General features: G+C 52.1%; 5 protein-coding genes across 5 annotated transcripts; 3 read left to right on the forward strand and 2 right to left on the reverse strand.

Moving 5' to 3' along the window:
- Positions 1–775: 775 nt before the first annotated feature.
- ASPACDRAFT_50253 (UTP14 family protein) lies at positions 776–3,742 on the reverse strand (the record flags this gene model as incomplete). Its single annotated transcript, XM_020202330.1, has 2 exons — positions 776–958; positions 1,025–3,742. The coding sequence occupies 2 exons, from the start codon at positions 3,740–3,742 to the stop codon at positions 776–778; spliced, it is 2,901 nt and encodes a 966-aa protein (XP_020059076.1).
- Positions 3,743–4,024: 282 nt separating this feature from the next.
- On the forward strand, positions 4,025–5,128 carry ASPACDRAFT_75856 (mitochondrial 54S ribosomal protein mL41). Its single transcript, XM_020204565.1, has 2 exons — positions 4,025–4,267; positions 4,332–5,128. The coding sequence occupies exons 1-2, from the start codon at positions 4,085–4,087 to the stop codon at positions 4,695–4,697; spliced, it is 549 nt and encodes a 182-aa protein (XP_020059077.1). The 5' UTR covers positions 4,025–4,084; the 3' UTR covers positions 4,698–5,128.
- A 678-nt stretch (positions 5,129–5,806) lies between these two features.
- Positions 5,807–9,910, forward strand: ASPACDRAFT_75857 (uncharacterized protein). Its single transcript, XM_020204566.1, has 2 exons — positions 5,807–8,810; positions 8,871–9,910. The coding sequence occupies exons 1-2, from the start codon at positions 5,817–5,819 to the stop codon at positions 9,540–9,542; spliced, it is 3,666 nt and encodes a 1,221-aa protein (XP_020059078.1). The 5' UTR covers positions 5,807–5,816; the 3' UTR covers positions 9,543–9,910.
- A 1,279-nt stretch (positions 9,911–11,189) lies between these two features.
- pab1 (polyadenylate-binding protein) lies at positions 11,190–13,610 on the forward strand (the record flags this gene model as incomplete). The annotated part of the gene is made up of 3 exons (XM_020203278.1): positions 11,190–12,689; positions 12,746–13,374; positions 13,451–13,610. The coding sequence occupies 3 exons, from the start codon at positions 11,190–11,192 to the stop codon at positions 13,608–13,610; spliced, it is 2,289 nt and encodes a 762-aa protein (XP_020059079.1).
- Positions 13,611–14,224: 614 nt separating this feature from the next.
- Positions 14,225–16,914, reverse strand: ASPACDRAFT_112995 (transcription factor domain-containing protein). The gene is made up of 2 exons (XM_020195686.1): positions 15,175–16,914; positions 14,225–15,031 (listed from the first exon to the last, which is right to left on the reverse strand). Exons 1-2 carry the CDS (start codon positions 16,830–16,832, stop codon positions 14,371–14,373), a joined length of 2,319 nt encoding a protein of 772 aa, XP_020059080.1. The 5' UTR covers positions 16,833–16,914; the 3' UTR covers positions 14,225–14,370.
- Between the last annotated feature and the right edge of the window lie 129 nt (positions 16,915–17,043).

Raw genomic sequence — 17,043 nt, forward strand, 5'->3', positions numbered from 1 at the left:
GGATTGTCTTCCATCCTAAAATCGAATTCAGTGTTACAGTGTGCCCTCAAACCCAAAAAAAAAAAAAAAAAATGACCACCGGCCCTTCTTTACGAAGGCTGGAAGGAATGTCCCCCCATACTAAGGCAAGCCTAAGCTTAATGTCTGCCTCCCAGCCATCGTCCGGCACATTCCACCCGTCAGCCTCCACTGGATGCGACACGAGTTCAAAATGCGAAGTAGCCTGGCTGGTTGTGTCGATGTGACTGTGACAATAATTTGTTTCAAACTCAACGTCCATGTGGTCCGGCCTGCAGCCCCGGAGCTGACTGTCGCATGAGGCTGATGGTTCACCCGACCAGATCAGCTCCAGCCAAGCACTGCTAAACCGTCAACATTAAAACCCAATTGGGGATGACCAACCCCGGAGACTATGGGATACCAAACCATAAATGGTGTTACTATGTTTTAACCTCAAACTTGTTCTTGGTTTTTCAGTCTGCTTCTTCTTGAAGGCAGACGCCTGTCGACGATCGCAGGCACCGACAGGATCGAAAATTGCACCTTGCTTAATTGCCGCATCATGCGGAAATTGCTACAGAATCAACTTTCTTTGACAATATTCTTCAAGCTGACTTGGTATCATGACTCCATTCGACTCCACAATTCTTCATAAGGACAATGTACAGTGCGGGCAAGACGGTACAAGACCGTCTAACCCTATCAAATGAGAAAAAGCCCACCAATCTCTTGTATAAAATGAACCACTGACCTGCAGTCAAAGCATACGATGCATTTAGACCATGGGCTTCTGCATGGGCTTGATGACACCCTGCTTGATCATCACGCGAGGCTTGGTTGCAATCTGGAAAGTCTCCTTGGTAGACCATTCGGGACCGATAGGGAGGCGGAGAGACCTTTCGTATTGCTGTCTGGTCTCGAATTGGTGAGGAAGCTGAGTGGCCATATACTTGTTGTTCTGGGACGGCATAAGACATTAGTTTGGGTATTCGCATGCAATTAATGTGAAGGCGATTATCCTTACCTTCTTGATTCGTTTCTCATTGATGATGACTCGGGATAACTTAGCATCTTTCCGGTCTTCAGGCTTGACTCCCTCCACCTTAGTCAAGAAACGCTTCTGACGCTTCTGCTGTTTCTTGCTGATACCATCACCAGCCCAGCTGCCCCAGCCAGGCAGGGTGTTGTCGATAATCTGGTCACCCTCTTCTTTGATGGTATCAAGCTTCTCTTGCTCGAAGTCCTGCACGACCTCGTCACCCGCGAACGCTCTCTTCACGAGATCGTGATTCTTGAGAAGCACCGGTACACCGTCTTCATCGCTGTCGTAATCTTCGGCGTCAACCGTCTTACTTGTTGCGACTGGTTTCTTTTGAACCTTGGAAACACCCTTAGCACCAGCAGGGCTCGGCTGGGCATCTTCAAGCGTGATGTCGATCGTCTGCTGAGTATCGTCTGCTGTCACCCGGCGATTATTCCTGGTAGTTTGCACCAACCATGGGTTTTCTTCCACTGAGGATTCTTCTCGTTCCGCAACCTGGCTCAAAGGCCGAGCGTTGTAGTTGTTTTTGTTGGGAAGCGGTCCCTTCTTTTGCGGACGGTCAAGAACTATCTTCACGTCCTGGTCGATTTCATGCACATCCGGCTCATCGTCTGATCCCGGAGCTTCTTCGAACTCATTGCGAGGCGCTGCTTTGAGCTTGCTCTCTTTGGCAGACTCGTCCTTTTCAGACTTGCCGAACTTGCGTCGTCCAACCTCAGATTCGGCCTCTGACTGGGATTCCTCACCATGTAATTCACGGTTAAGACGTCGGATCTCTGCATCATTCTCTGCTTTGCGAGCAGCCTGTGCATTCTGCATGAATTTCATGTTCATCAGATTCGCATGAGGACCCTTGTACTCCCCTGCATCGTCTTCGTCGTCCCCTTCAAGCTTGCTGAGTTTCTGGCGGATCTTGCGCTTCTCAGCATCGGAGGCAGCTTCCTCGTCCCAGGGATCCTCGTCCTCCGACTCGGAACTAGAAGATCCGAGATAATCTTCGTCGCCGGTTGTGACTCTCTTGCCTTCGATTCTCTTGCGTAGTTCCTCCTCGCGCAATGCTTGCTCCTGCGTACCACGTCGAGCATCTTCATCCCATGCAGTGCGACCGGTCTGCTTCAGGCTCTTTGCCCACTTGCTTTCCTTGTGCTTGGAGCCCATTCTCGCCTCCGCTCTCAAACGCTCGTTCTTTTCTCTTTCCAGCTCATCTAGATCAACACCGGCTTCCAGCAGAGCCTGTCTTTCTTGAAGTTCCAGTTTCTCACGTTCCTTTCGATGAACCCGGCGATAAGACTTGCTCTTGATCTTCTTGATCCGTTTTGCGCGTACTTCCTCCCGAAACAATAGATCACGCCTTTTCCGTAGTTCGGCTCTGCGGGCCTGAATTTCTTCAATTGGTAGTCTGCGCTCCTGTAATTCTTCCATTTCCTGCAACTGATCTTCAGCCGACTTGCCATTCGTCTCCGCAAGCCCACTCTCAACAAGAATATTCTGAATCGTACTTTCGAGGTCCGTCCGTGGCTGAGGTGCGCTCATACGATGCGCCTGGTTCGCATCTGGATCAGGCAAAGGAAACATGAGATGCTCAGCCCGACGATTGGCTTTGACGGTCTCGAGCCACCGGTCAAGTGTTTCCTTGCTCTTGTCATATGCAGCCGCTCGATCCAAGCGATCCTGCTGGCGCTTTGCGAGAGGGGCATCTAGTTTCCCGGGGATACCGGACGACTTCTTAGGTGCAGATGCATCGGAGTCAACGTGCTTCAATGAACTTTTGAGCCGAGAGTCCGTAATGGAAGGCAGAAGATCGGCAACTGTCAGCTTGCGCGTAGATGTCAAGCCGAATTCAGTCGGGGCCCCTTGTTCTTGCCCACCACCTGTCTTCCGTTTCGATTTGGGAGCAGTTTGCGTGTTCATAGAGTCGACAAAGCTTTGCAATTTCGCGAGCCCATGCTGTTGATCGTCATCGTTGTCGTCTTCGGAGACAGATAGAGCGCTGTCATCGTCGGAGTCGCTTTCTTCAGTATCGCTGTCATATTCTTCTGAATCATCGCTTCCTGGCGCCTGCTTCGATTTGGACTTTGCATTCTTGGCTTCCTCCTCCTCCTTTTCCATGGCGGTGTTCATGTCCCAGGCAGTGGCCAGGTCGACCGCGTCCTCTCCGAGGTCATCATCTTCGTCTAGCTCGTCGTCGTCGTCTTCTTCGGACTCATCCACATCTTCAGACAAAGTAATCTCACGAACACGCTTTTTCTTCTCAGGAACCTTGTATTTTGGCTTGGAACTGCCACGGAAGGTGAAGCTCTCGAATCTTTCCTCGTCGCTAGAGCCTAATGCTTCGTCACTGTCAATATCCTCGTCATCATCGCTGTCCACCTCGCCCAGTCTCCACCGATTTCCTTCACCGTCACTGCCGAAATTCGATCCCATCTCCGATTCGTCATCGCCGGTTCGGCGGCGCTTGTTATCCGGTGTGTCTGAGTCTTCGGGATCGCGACCGATGTTTCGCTTGCGTTTGAACTGATCATCATCTTGTTGTCCAAAACGACTCCTTCTCATCTTGACTTTCGTGGGGTATTGACTTTCGGCGATGGAGAAGGCATTCAGCATCTTTCCGGACGTCTTCTTCTGGGAGGGTTTCTTCGAAGAAGACTGGTCGCGGTTCCGGTCTTTCGGACCGCGCAGTTGCGTCTGTTGGCGAGGCATGATTGTTGGCCCTCGCTCTGGGCGGCGTTATCACCGGTAGAATTGTCTGTATGGGTGAAAGACACTTCGATGGAAAGATAAGCTGATGTGTCGTGGATTATATGACCATGCACCGGTTTTGCGCAGGGATATTGTTGTACCCGATTGCAATGCGGTCGATTTTTTTTTCTAATGCGGAACAGAGAAAAAAAGGTTCTTGGCGGGGCGGAGATACTCCTAGCGCCGCCCGACTTCCAGAAGAGCCTTTTTGTCCGCTGACCGTTCGTCCGTCCCCCCATCCTCCGCAAATCAGTGAATGTGAAGGCCCAAGCAAAGACTGTCGACCGCCCCAATTCTTCCGCCATGTTTAAACCCTCCAAGCCGATGATGGCGCGTTTGCGCCTGACCACGAAGCAGGTCAATGGCGGCTACTACAAAGGAAACCGGACCGGCTCCATGGGTTACTTCGCAAAGAACGGGTCCTACGTGATCGACTGGAAGAAAGTCCGCACATATGTTGTCCCCGAGAACCTGGATCAATTTAAGGTACGAGAGTCACATTTAAAGTGGATGATGATTCCATGAAGCTAATTTGTCTATCCATGATCAGCTCACCCCGTTCGTCACGAGAGTCATGAGCCCGACGCAATCCAAGTACACTCGACAGCTTGAGAAGAAAGGCAGGATCATCACGGTTGAGCGCGCTCTCGAGGGCAAGGACTACCTGGATATGTGGGCGCTTGATAACGGTCGGGAGGTCCTGGAACAGGAGCAGATTGACAAGCAGCTCGCGATAGAAGAGGAGCGCAGGGCTGCCCAGGCCGCGATGGCCGCGAAGGCTGCGGAGGCTGCGAAGGAGGCTGAGGCCGCTGCCAGGAAGAAAGCTAGAAAGGCGGCTTGGGCAGTTATCCACAAGGAACAGGAGCAGGCCAAGCTTGCCGCCGAAGCCGCGGCGACTCGATCGACGACATCATGAAATATCCGCAGAAGAAACACGTTGATTCCGAACCAAGTCTATCACTGCTTACGGCAGTCGCTCACCCCTAGCTACAGCGGTGGCTAAACGAGGCATGTTGGCTCTCACGCTGGGGGGATGTTTCAGCCTGTCCTCGTCCGCTGATTTGTGTGGATTGTATCATATGTATAGTGGTTTGTTTGTGGTGCTGGAGGGCTGTCGCGATGGTCCATTTGGATTACACATCAGCCAGGGCGCAGAGGGGCTGACAGGTCACTATCAGCTACTGGGTCAGCATCTCATAAATGCATGTATTGGTTTTGAGGCGTCTCTTGGGTTTTCTTGCAGTTCAGCAATTGATCATACAGTCTTGCTTTGTTCTCCGAGTCCCTGGATTTTCTTGAACGAGTTAAATAGACCTTCAACCTGGGAATGGATGATCGACTTCTGAGCAGATTATGGCTGGGATTTATCGATAACACACTTCTTCTGTACCTCGCATCCATAATCTGCTAGGTTGGAATTGTTTGCCAGTAGCTCCTAGGTCTGCAAGCGAGTATAATGATTGAGCCTGTTTCGCCGAGCTTGCAGCCAAATACCCGATGGTAACCAAGTATATAGATATATTTCTCGCGGCCCGTGTAGGCTTTAGCAAGCTAGAAGTTACCCACATAATGTTGCTAGCTTAATTCATAGTCCCCTTCCATTGGATTCGTCGAAGGCGTGGTCCAAAGAATAACACTATTAAAGCATCATCATATGCATGGTTGGTACTCTGCAGCAAGTAAAAGCCTGTGCCCGTGGCACTGTGGAGAGTGGCATTAGTGAAAACGCTGCGGCACATGGTGCGTGGCCGTAAAAGCCCGCTCCGCACCCGCTCGGCCAAGTCGGCGTAGTTGTTGGAAGTTACTTAGTGAGTCGGAACTTAGTAACTTAATAATGGCATAAGAATAGCCCAATTCATCATCCACCCATTTCCCCTCCATCGCTTCCAAACGCTTCGCTGCATATCCGGGATTTTTTCTTACATTCTGCGGCATGGGGTCGTCTGTGTCATGCTTATCCTCCCTCTTACAATAAATTTAATCTTGTCATATCGATCATTGCTTCCTCCGGACTCGACGTGAACTCGGGCGAGCTATGTTTCAGTCATTTACGGGGAACTCCCGCCGTCCACGGCAGGTCAACCTTGGAGGCCGCAACACGAACCCTTTCGCCGCATATCCCTCCGGCAGACAGAATCCTCACGGCGCAGGGCCTCAGAATACGCTTGCAATCGCCCAACAGGAACGGGCACTCAGACAACAGGAGAGAGAGCGATTAGGGGCGAGCCGGACCATACAACGGACATGGAGGGGTTATCGGAGCAGGAAGATAACGCGCAGTGCGTGGCGGACCGAGTGGGATGCCACGGAGACGCAGGCGACTGAGGGGCTTTTCTCCTTCGAAAGCCTTCTCAAGCAGCAAGATGCGTTTCTCCAACGGCCTAACCGCTATGGAACGGCCGCGGCTTGTTTGTCACAGCTGCGCTTGCTGGTGCAGTTCATGGAACCGTGGAACAGTGAGGACGTCCTCCGGCTGGTGTACTTCTCGGGCGTCTTCCAGAAGACCTTGAATGAAGTCCCGACGATAGCGACCGAAGGAGAATGGACGACGCCGTTGAATCGACTGGCACGATTGACCCTTCGTGTGCTCCGTACCGCGAACGCCGGCAGCAGCGTCGGGGTGGTCGCGGTCGGCCCCCTTCTCCAGCTGCTTATCTTTCTTACGGGTCTCATACCGAAGCAAATAGCTCGCCTCGCCCATGACTATTACTCAGTCATGAGGATCTTGACAACAGACAGAAAGTCTCAGCTCTCCGGAGACAGCCTAATCGAGTGTGTCCTGGCCGTGCTTAGGCCTATCACTTCCGAAACCCTTACAGCTTATGAGTGGTTTGCGAAGTCCTATTTGACCATTCCAAACCTTCCACAGTATCTCGGTAGCTTGGATAGCCTGGCCAACAGTATCAACTATAAGCTTCTGACTTCCGCTCTTAATCCGCTGCAGTCGTATCTTCGTGACCGTCAGCGCGAGGATACAGATTCTTGTCTCTGGATGCTCGCTTACTTTATTTACTTCCATCGTTTTGTATTGGGAAGCCAGGCCGGGCAGCAAGCCCCGGATACTGGCTTCGTCAAGGTCGTATCTGACATGCTCAATTCCACTGCAATGCATATATCACGACGGATGGAACAGGATGACCCTAATGACCATGATGACGACTCCGAAAGAGCTCCCCTGCATTCCTTCATCAAGGATCAACTCATCAGCCTTGTCAATCAAAGCAGCATCACAGGCCTTCTTTCCCAACTCCAGTCCACACAGCTTTCACAAGGTCAGCTGGCGGATTCTCAGTCGGAGGCATCTCGAGAAGCAAAGATACTTGCTACCTATGCACTGACGTTGTTGCGGGTGTTCCCTCGGCGGGGTGACGATATCCGCATGTGGCTCTATCTAGGCTCAGCTACACCGGGTCAACAATCGATAGGCCAACAGGGCACCAAGATCCCAGCCATCAAGTACTTCTGGCATGCATCCAGGTCTAGCCGAATCTTTACTGCCATCAGTCAAGACTCAACCAAGGTGTTGCCTCTCTTGAAGCCTGTCGAGGACTCGATGGATTCCAGATTTCGGGGAATGTCCCAGACAGAGAGGGATGAAGAATGGACTATCATCCTTCTCTTCCTTGAACTCTATACGTTTGTACTCAAGGTGATGGATGACGAAGAGTTTTTCTCCAACGAGTCGTCTTTCACTGCCTCCTCAAATACCAGGGTGTCATGGACCAAGGAGAGTGCATTGCCATTGACAGACATCAAAGAGATGACACTCTTCCTGAAAAATCTGGGCTTTACACTGTACTGGAACTCAGCAGATTTGAATGAGCACGAAACAGTTCAGGGTACTGGTGGAATTCGAAGCTACTTCAGCTCCTCCGCGCTACACTCTGATCCTGTGGCTAGCGTCAAAGAGATCGAGACCAAGAACAAGGAGAAAGGACTTCCTGGCGTTACGGGCATTCCGCTTGACTATTTCAAGGGTCTTGTCACAGGTCTATTGAGGATGATTCACGAGCGAGATTCGAGAAGGAAGTTTCTCCCTGATGGGCACTGGTTGATGACAAGCCGTTTCGACATGGAGGGGTTCATCCCCGCTGTTGTTGCGGAGGAGGAGAACCGACACCAACTTCAGGATGAGGATGACGAAGGACAGGGTGATCTCACGCCTGATGCTCTTCTTGAACCATCCTTAGGACTTATTGGCACCGGTCGTGCTCAGCAAGCACGTCGGATCGAGGCTCTAAGGCGTCGTCAACAACAGGCTGCTCGCCGGAAGCAGCTGGAGGCAGTAGCACCGCGACTTGAAATCCTAAGGAACATGCCCTTCTTCATTCCATTCGCAACAAGAGTCCAGGTATTCCGCGAGTTTATATACCGCGATCAGATCCGCCGGAGACACGGCTTTGTCGATCCAGATGCTTGGCGTATGTCCGTGGCCGAAGCCACGATGGGCCGCATGATTGACGGGCGCCCTGCTGCACAAGATGTCCTAAGTCGGCACCATGCGAATATCAGGCGCGATAGTGTGTTCGAGGATGCATTCGAGGAGTTTTACGAACTGGGCGAGGGTCTTAAGGAGCCAATCCAGATCACTTTTATTGACAAGTGGAACACTGCGGAAGCTGGGATTGATGGCGGTGGAGTCACCAAGGAATTCCTGACCAGTGTGACCAGCGAAGCCTTCAAATCCAGGAACGAGATGAGTCTGTTTGAAGAGAACGACCAACACCTGCTCTATCCCAACCCGACAGCGGTTGAGCAACGGAAAGAGCTACTGAGACAAGTAGGCTTCGTTGAAAACAGCCCAGATTGGAACGAAAAAGTACGGGAGTTACTTAGACGATATGAATTCCTTGGCCGGATCATTGGAAAGTGCATGTATGAAGGCATCTTAGTTGATGTCAACTTCGCGCCGTTCTTCTTGCTCAAATGGGCATTGACAGGAGGGGCAGGTTCAGCTCAGCGAGAATCTGCTTATCGTGCTAATCTTAACGATTTGAAGGATCTGGACCAGGGGCTCTATCAGGGCTTGGTAAGTTTCTAAGATGTGAATGATCTTGTGCCACAGTCACTGATTCTTGTCTGATTGCAGCTTCAATTGAAGAACTACCCGGGCGACGTGGAGGATTTCTCTTTGAATTTCACTATTACCGATACTATACCTCTTCCTGGTTCTGGCAGTCGGACCATCACTCGCGATCTGAAAAGCCAGGGGTCCGACATACCCGTCACGAACCAAAATCGACTGGTATACATATCCTACATCGCTCGTTATCGCCTCCAGGTCCAACCTGCACTGCAGACCAACGCTTTCCTACAGGGACTCGGACAGATCATACAGCCCTCATGGCTGTCCATGTTTAATCAGACGGAGCTGCAGACTCTTGTGAGCGGTGACCGAGGGGACATTGATGTCGCAGACCTGAGACGTAACACGCTCTATGGCGGAGTATACACAATCGGGGATGACAACGAAGAGCATCCTACGATCAAGCTATTCTGGGAAGTAATGGAAAAGATGACCAATGAACAAAGACAGAACGTGCTTCGGTTTGTCACCTCCACTCCTCGGGCGCCTTTGTTGGGTTTCAGCCATCTCAATCCCCGCTTCAGCATCCGTGACTCGAGTGAGGATCAAGAGCGACTTCCTAGTACCAGCACCTGTGTCAATCTCCTCAAGCTTCCACGGTACAGCAATGCTGACGTATTGCGAGAGAAACTTCTTTATGCTGTCAACTCTGGAGCCGGCTTCGACTTGAGCTGAGTTTTGAGACTGTTTTTGTCAATAGAGCTTTTGCACGCGTGTGTTTGGCGTGTGCCCATTCGAACCTTTTTGTTTTTAGGTGGCATAGCTAAGGCGTCATGGTGACCTGTGTTTCATTGTTCTTGTCGTTCTTCATCTTTGTTGATTGCGAATTGCTCATCCTGGACCCATATTGCACATGAGAGAGAGAGAGAGAGAGTACGTATGGATGATGAGTATTTCCGGAACAGCTCTGGTCTAGTTCTAAGGTTCGGGGATCATAACAGCTAAGAATCATACTGTTCATAAGTATGGTACTCTATCATCAGTCTTCATCAATTCGTTTCACTGCCAGGCTGTAGTATTTCAGGTGTCCAAGTTGACACCTGAGGCATATAGAGTGGGGTGGGTGGGAACAATGGATGGAAGTTGAAGAAGTGAGAAGTGGTGATTGCCATTGCTCTGTATGCACAGCAAGCACATTATTGAATCCCGGTTGACTTTTTTGCGTTTCTTTGCCGCTGGAAGCTAAAAATTTCAGGTAACAAACGACAGGCAGAAAAACCCACCATCCCGTAAAGAGCCGTTGAGGCGGCGATGACTATCGCTCAAAGCAGACTAGTCTGGGCGTCTGACCCAAAGAGACTCTGAGAAAATTCTCTCTTTGACTTTTCCAGAACAGACACTGTAAAAAAAATAAGAGTGAGCGAGTAAGAAAAAAAAAAGAGAAGAAAAAAAGAGAAAAAAGAGGTTGTTTCATTCTTCGCCGTCTTTTTCTCTCTCCCTCTCTCTCTCTCTCTCTCTCTCTCTTTTCCCTCTTTCCTTCTCTTCCTCTTCCATCCGCTTTTCTTTCTTTTCCTCCTTTCCCAAAAAATAATAAAAGCCTTTCTTGCTGCCTCATCCCCAGCAATTTCTCTTCCCCTCTTCTTCTCTTCTTTTCCCCATCTCTCTCTATCTCCCTTATTTTCGATTCCCCCATCGGAAAAAAAAACCTATAAAAAAAACCGGAAAACCTTCAAAAAACTAAAGTATAGCTCCCCTCTTCTTCCCCTCCTCCTCCTCCTCCAAATCTCTCATTCTTGTGATCTCGTGGTGTGTTCTGCTTCCCGACTGTCACTTTTCCCACATCACTTCCAAGTTGTGCGGTGTGTGTGTGCGTGCGTGCGTGCGTGCAGCTAGAGAAATCTTTCCACTTCCAACTCACCTTCCCTTCTTCTCTGCTGTCGACTACTTCCTGTCTACATCCTTGTGGTCCTGTGTTGCTTTGCTTTTCATCTTATTGTCGTCTGTATCTCCACCATCTCGACTGTCTTCTATAGACCTACCTGGTGTCTTATCTAGGTTGTACGTCTGTTGCTTTGATCATCAAATTCCCCCCCCCCCCCACCACTACCGCAGAGCACTTTGCCTGGCTTTTCATCCTATCGGTAGAAAGGCAAGATAGCGGCCGTCTCTCTCTGACATTGCGCATCTTTTGTGCCTGTCATTTGTGTCCATCTGATTCCATCATCACTTCAAGTGGATGAAGCTATACTTTGTGTCTTGTGATTCTCGCTTACAGCCGAAACCCTGTGATTGCACGCTTATCCATCCACTTCCGCTGCCTGGCTCAAATTGAGCTTGAACTTCGGCTAATCTGCCTTCTTACTCAACAGTAACACCATAAAAATGTCTTCCGACGCTGCTACCACTCCTGCCACCGACAACACTGTCAACGGCACCCCCGAGACCAGCCCTGCTGCTGCTGCCCCCAGCGAAGCCCCCGAGGTCACCGCTGTTGAGAATGCTGCCCCTGCCGCCAACAACAACCAGCCTCACTCCGCCTCCCTCTATGTCGGTGAACTCGACCCCTCCGTCACCGAGGCTATGCTCTATGAGCTCTTCTCCTCCATTGGCCAGGTTGCCTCTATCCGTGTTTGCCGTGACGCTGTTACCAGACGCTCGCTCGGATATGCCTACGTCAACTACAACAACACCGCCGACGGTGAGCGCGCCCTCGAGGACCTTAACTACACCTTGATCAAGGGCAAGCCCTGCCGTATCATGTGGTCCCAGCGTGACCCCGCCCTCCGCAAGACTGGTCAGGGCAACGTTTTCATCAAGAACCTCGACAGTGCCATTGACAACAAGGCTCTTCACGATACCTTCGCTGCTTTTGGCAACATTTTGAGCTGCAAGGTCGCTCAGGATGAGTTCGGTAACTCCAAGGGCTACGGTTTCGTTCACTACGAGACTGCTGAGGCTGCCAACAACGCCATCAAGCACGTCAACGGCATGCTGTTGAACGACAAGAAGGTCTTCGTCGGCCACCACATCTCCAAGAAGGACCGCCAGAGCAAGTTCGAGGAGATGAAGGCCAACTTCACCAACGTCTACATTAAGAACCTGGACGCCGACATCGATGACGAGGAATTCCGCAAGCTCTTTGAGACGTTCGGTGAGATCACCTCTGCTACCCTGAGCCGTGACCAGGAGGGCAAGAGCCGTGGTTTCGGTTTCGTCAACTTCGCCACCCACGACAGCGCGCAGGCCGCCGTCGAGGAGATGAACGAGAAGGAGATCCGCACCCAGAAGCTCTACGTCGGCCGTGCCCAGAAGAAGCACGAGCGTGAGGAGGAGCTGCGCAAGCAGTACGAGGCTGCCCGCTTGGAGAAGGCTTCCAAGTACCAGGGTGTCAACCTCTACGTCAAGAACTTGACTGATGACGTCGATGACGAGAAGCTGCGCGAGCTCTTCGGACCTTATGGCACCATCACATCCGCAAAGGTCATGCGCGACAGTGTCAACGGTGAACGCACCCAGTCTCCCGACTCTGCTGGTAAGGAGAAGGAGGCCAACAATGAGAACGAGAAGGAGGCCGAGGAGGCCGCCGAGAAGGCCGAGGAGAAGGCTAGCGAGTCCTCCGATGAAAAGGACAAGGAGTCCAAGAAGTCCGACAAGAAGGGTCTTGGCAAGAGCAAGGGCTTCGGTTTCGTCTGCTTCAGCAGCCCCGACGAGGCTTCCAAGGCTGTCACTGAGATGAACCAGCGCATGATCAACGGCAAGCCCCTCTACGTCGCTCTTGCTCAGCGCAAGGATGTCCGCAGAAGCCAGCTTGAGGCCAGCATCCAGGCTCGCAACACCATTAGACAGCAGCAGGCCGCCGCCGCCGCTGGCATGCCCCAGCCTGTATGTGTTCTCCATTCAGTCCTTCCCCCTCGATTTCCAAACTAACTTATTTCCAGTACATGCAGCCCGCCGTCTTCTACGGTCCCGGTCAGCAGGGTTTCATCCCCGCTGGTGGCCAGCGCGGTGGTATGCCCTTCCCCGCTCAGCCCGGCATGGTCATGGGTATCCCCGGTGGACGCCCTGGCCAGTACCCCGGTCCTTTCCCCGGTCAGCAGGGTGGTCGCGGCATGGGTCCCAACCAGCAGATGCCCCCTAACTTCGCCCAGGGCATTCCCATGGGTGCTATGCAGGGCCCTGGTGGCATTCCTAACGGCATGGGTTACCCCCAGATGGGTCAGGTTCAGTTCGGTCGCGGCGCTGGTGGCCGTGGTCAGGTTCCTGGTATGCCCATGGGTCAGGGTATGCGTGGCGGTCCCGGCTACGGTCGCGGCGGTGTTCCCCTCCAGCAGGGACAGATCCGTCCTGGCCAGGGTGCTCGCGGCCAGAACGCTGCTCAGCCCGCTGCCAACCAGGAGGGCGCTACTGGCGGTCTGAACGCCCAGACCCTTGGCGCTGCTCCTCCTGCTCAGCAGAAGCAGATGCTTGGTGAGGCTCTTTACCCCAAGATCCAGGCCCAGCAGCCCGAGCTTGCCGGCAAGATCACCGGTATGCTTCTCGAAATGGAGAACACTGAGCTCCTCAGCCTGTGAGTATATCCTTACACAATAAATCGCCCTTCCAATTCTGGGATTCTTGGAACAAAGCTAACACATTTCTGACAGGCTCGAGGACGAGGAGGCTCTCCGCGCCAAGGTCGACGAGGCCCTCAGCGTTTATGATGAGTACATGAAGAACAAGGGTGGTGAGCCCGAGGCTCCCGCCGAGGCTGAGAAGCCCAAGGAGGAGGCTACGGAGACTGCGACCGAAGAGAACAAGTCGTAAATTATCGTCTCAATGCCTACCTACTTTTGATGACCTCGATTACTCCTTCCTACTCAATTAACGATCTATCTCCCATTTTCTTAACCTCTTTATTACCCTACCTCTTCACCCCTCTGCCTCCTATTTCTTCTACTTTTTTTTTTTTTCTATTTCCGTCCTGGTCTGATATCCCTGGGTTACTAAAAGTTTCTTTGTGCGTGGTGTCGTCGGGCCTTGTTCAGTGAGCAACATGTTATTGGATCCTTCTCATACCATTCAATTTTTTTTTCTTTCCCACTCTTCAAGGGACCGAGCATCCTTTGTGGTCGACTTTTTCTTTTTCACGATTCAATTGATGGAAACGGTCTTGCGCGCAAACAGGTTGATTCCATGATGCCAGCAGGGAAAAAGCTTCGAACTGTCACAAGACTGGGATCGGAGATAAAAGTTGTTTCGGATATGCCATGGTTGTCATCGTCTTTTTCATTTTCATTTTATGAACCAGACAGGGGAAGGAGGTTGCGATAGTGCTTGTATCTCTTCCTATCCCGTCAGAACTTCAACCTACCTCGTATCCGATGGTATGACACGAGTGTAATATAGACTTATGACTTCCTCACGGGACTTTACGATCTCTGGTCCTTGATTCTCCAGTAAAATATCCTAGCCAAGTTTTCGTAGTTGATTGTCACGAAGTTCACTAGCTGTCTATGTTGTCCGCGGGGAGGCAGCTACAACGTGAGTATATATACTATACAGGGCAGGCATGCCATCCATAAATCTAGAAAGTAGGGAACTGCTGTCCAAACATATCTGCCAGATCGTCAAAGTTACTCCCCTGCAACAGATCCATCATGTCCGCATCTACGCCGTCCATGGCCGCGAACCCCGAGATTGTTGAACCCGGGTGGTCATCGTCGCCCCACGTGGATCGATCGTGATTGTCGCCCCCCACGAGTCCCGGGTCCAGCGAGAGTTCCGCCTGAACATTGCTGTTGCGCGTGGTCGTGGGATGTCGGGCATCTCCCTCGTCGTTATCATTATGGATGTTATTCGTGGTGTTGGTTGGATTGGTGGTGGCCGTGATGGGATCGCGAGCAGATAGGTGGTTGTTTGATGGTGGATTGGTGCTTGCTGCTGCTGCTGCTGCTGCTGCACCAGAAGGAGGAGGAGGTGGTGGAGGTGGTGGAGGAGGTCTGCGATGGCGACCGCTGGGTGCTGGATGGTCTGATGCTTGCTGCAAGTCGTCATTGAAGGTGCGTTTGCGCGTGATGGCTGGTGTGTCGGTTGAGGGTCGTCGTGCGATGGAAGCTGTGGTGTTCTGGTGGTGGTGGTGGTGGTGAATGTAGCGGGAGAGAAGGGAGAGGGATTTGTGGCATTGTTTGGCGGTTTCCCATTGGTGGGCCATGTTTTCTAGGATGGTGAGGCATTTGGAGATCTCTCTGTTTGAGTGGATTTAGTTTATGTGGGTTGAGATGTGGAGCGAAAGGGGGGTTGGGGGAGGTTGGAAGGGTTACAAGGAGAGGAACTACTCTTGCAATGCAATGCAAAGGGTCAATTGGAGGGATTAGGCTGAGACACATACTGGGATCCTTTGGACAACACGTATTGGCGGAGTTGACATGCAAATGCGAGCACGAGACCGGACATCCATGCCGCCGATAGAAACCCGGGCCAGAAGAACGCCTGTCCGCTTTCTTGCTGGGTGGTCAAGGCTGCGAGGATCTCGCGGGCGGCGCCGATGCAGGTTTGGAGGCCGGAGCAGAATTCCGGGCTGGACGGGTTGAGGGAGAGGGAGGGACGGTTGATGAGGAGGATGAGGTGTTGGTAGAGGACGGTGAAGAAGGGGGCGAAGTTGAACGGGGCGTTGGGGTTTGTCGCGACTGTTGCTGCTGGGTTGGGGCCCTCGGAGGAGGGTGGTGGTGGTGGTGGTGGTGGTGCGACAGTTTGATGGGCCCCTCCTTGCTGGAGAGACTCGATCGAGAGACTATTCCACCACTTGTGGACGTCGGTGATGAGGAAGAGCACTGAGCTGTGAGGGACGGAGCGGACAAGGATGGACTTGTGGAACAGCTCGATCGCTCGCCCTGTTAGTTTCCCGGACTCGACGTAACTTGCGAACACGAGCTCTCGCCCGTGCTGCTCGTTGTCTTCGGCGGAATGTCTTGGTGTTGCGGACAGTGGCTGTTGGCTATACGCTGACCTCTCGAGCCTGCGCAATCGGTCTTCTGTAGAGATGGGCGAGGATCCTGCAGTGCTGGGGGTAATCGCACGTCTGATGGCGTTGATCCTCTCATAAGAACCTGGGATGTGGATCTCGGAAGCCAAAGGCGGGCAAACGTCAATATCGGAGTCTTGGATTCCAAGAGGCAGACCAAGCGTTTGGCTCAAGTATCGATCGATGGCGTATGCAGACCAGAAAATCCGCTTGCGTAGCTGCCGATCATGAGAGGTAAGTTCCTTGTAGCGATATGGACAACGATGTAGACCCGCATGCAGTATAGATCGAAGCATACAGCCACCGACGGTGGAGGCTGTCCGAAGTGACATCTTAGCTACGAGATATAGTTGCGAGGCGAGCAGCGCCTGCACAGAGAGGATGTCATGTCTGCAGGATAGGGTTCCAAGTAAAGCGTGCATGTTATTAGATGACTCGATGCGCGATTCACGAGGTAAATCGATCTCTGGACAAAGTAGACTGGCCAGATTGAAGACACATTGGAAGATGGTCGTCCAGCAAGCACTTCGATGCTCCTCTAAAGGCAAAGCCTCGGTGGCCGACTGATGTCGTTCGGAGCATAACGCTTCCATGGAGTTCAAGAACGACGGACCGTGCAAGAACGGAAACAGCGGATGCCAGACTTTGAAGTACATCATCATCAGCTCCCGGGCTATATCCAGCGGTGGGAACTTTCCCAGGATTGCTGCCACCGTGGGGTCATATCTCAATTGTCGCGAGGCATGGCTATTCCCTTGAGCGGTTGGAAGTGTTGCGGCAGGCAATGACGTTGATCTTCGGGCAGACGGCAAGCCCTCACTGCCTACTAGAGTATCTTCCGGAGGTGGGAACTCCTGGCTAGAAGACGAAGCATCTAATGGGTCCAGACTGTGGGAAAAAGCCCGTCGGACTGTCTTGATGAAGTAGACGCCGCTGGAGCTGCCGACAAACTCACTTTCTTCCAGTGAGTGTGCAGTCAAGGACCCGATTTCCGCCGGGCCAGACGCGGGTACTGGGGACAGCATCTTGACAAGAGCATGATGCCCGTCCTAATGATGAGACATATCCGGATCCGAGTATATTAGGACTTTGAAGGTCGAAATTGATGCGACCATCGGTCCATCAAGTTGACTCGGAGATCGGCTGGAGCGGAAAAGCCGACCTGCTTAGTCAGATCCCGCCTTAACTTAACTAGCGCCTAACCACCACGCGGAGTATACAACTTACTATACAACT

This window comes from Aspergillus aculeatus (assembly GCF_001890905.1).
Source record: "Aspergillus aculeatus ATCC 16872 unplaced genomic scaffold ASPACscaffold_3, whole genome shotgun sequence".
Taxonomy (NCBI): domain Eukaryota; kingdom Fungi; phylum Ascomycota; class Eurotiomycetes; order Eurotiales; family Aspergillaceae; genus Aspergillus; species Aspergillus aculeatus.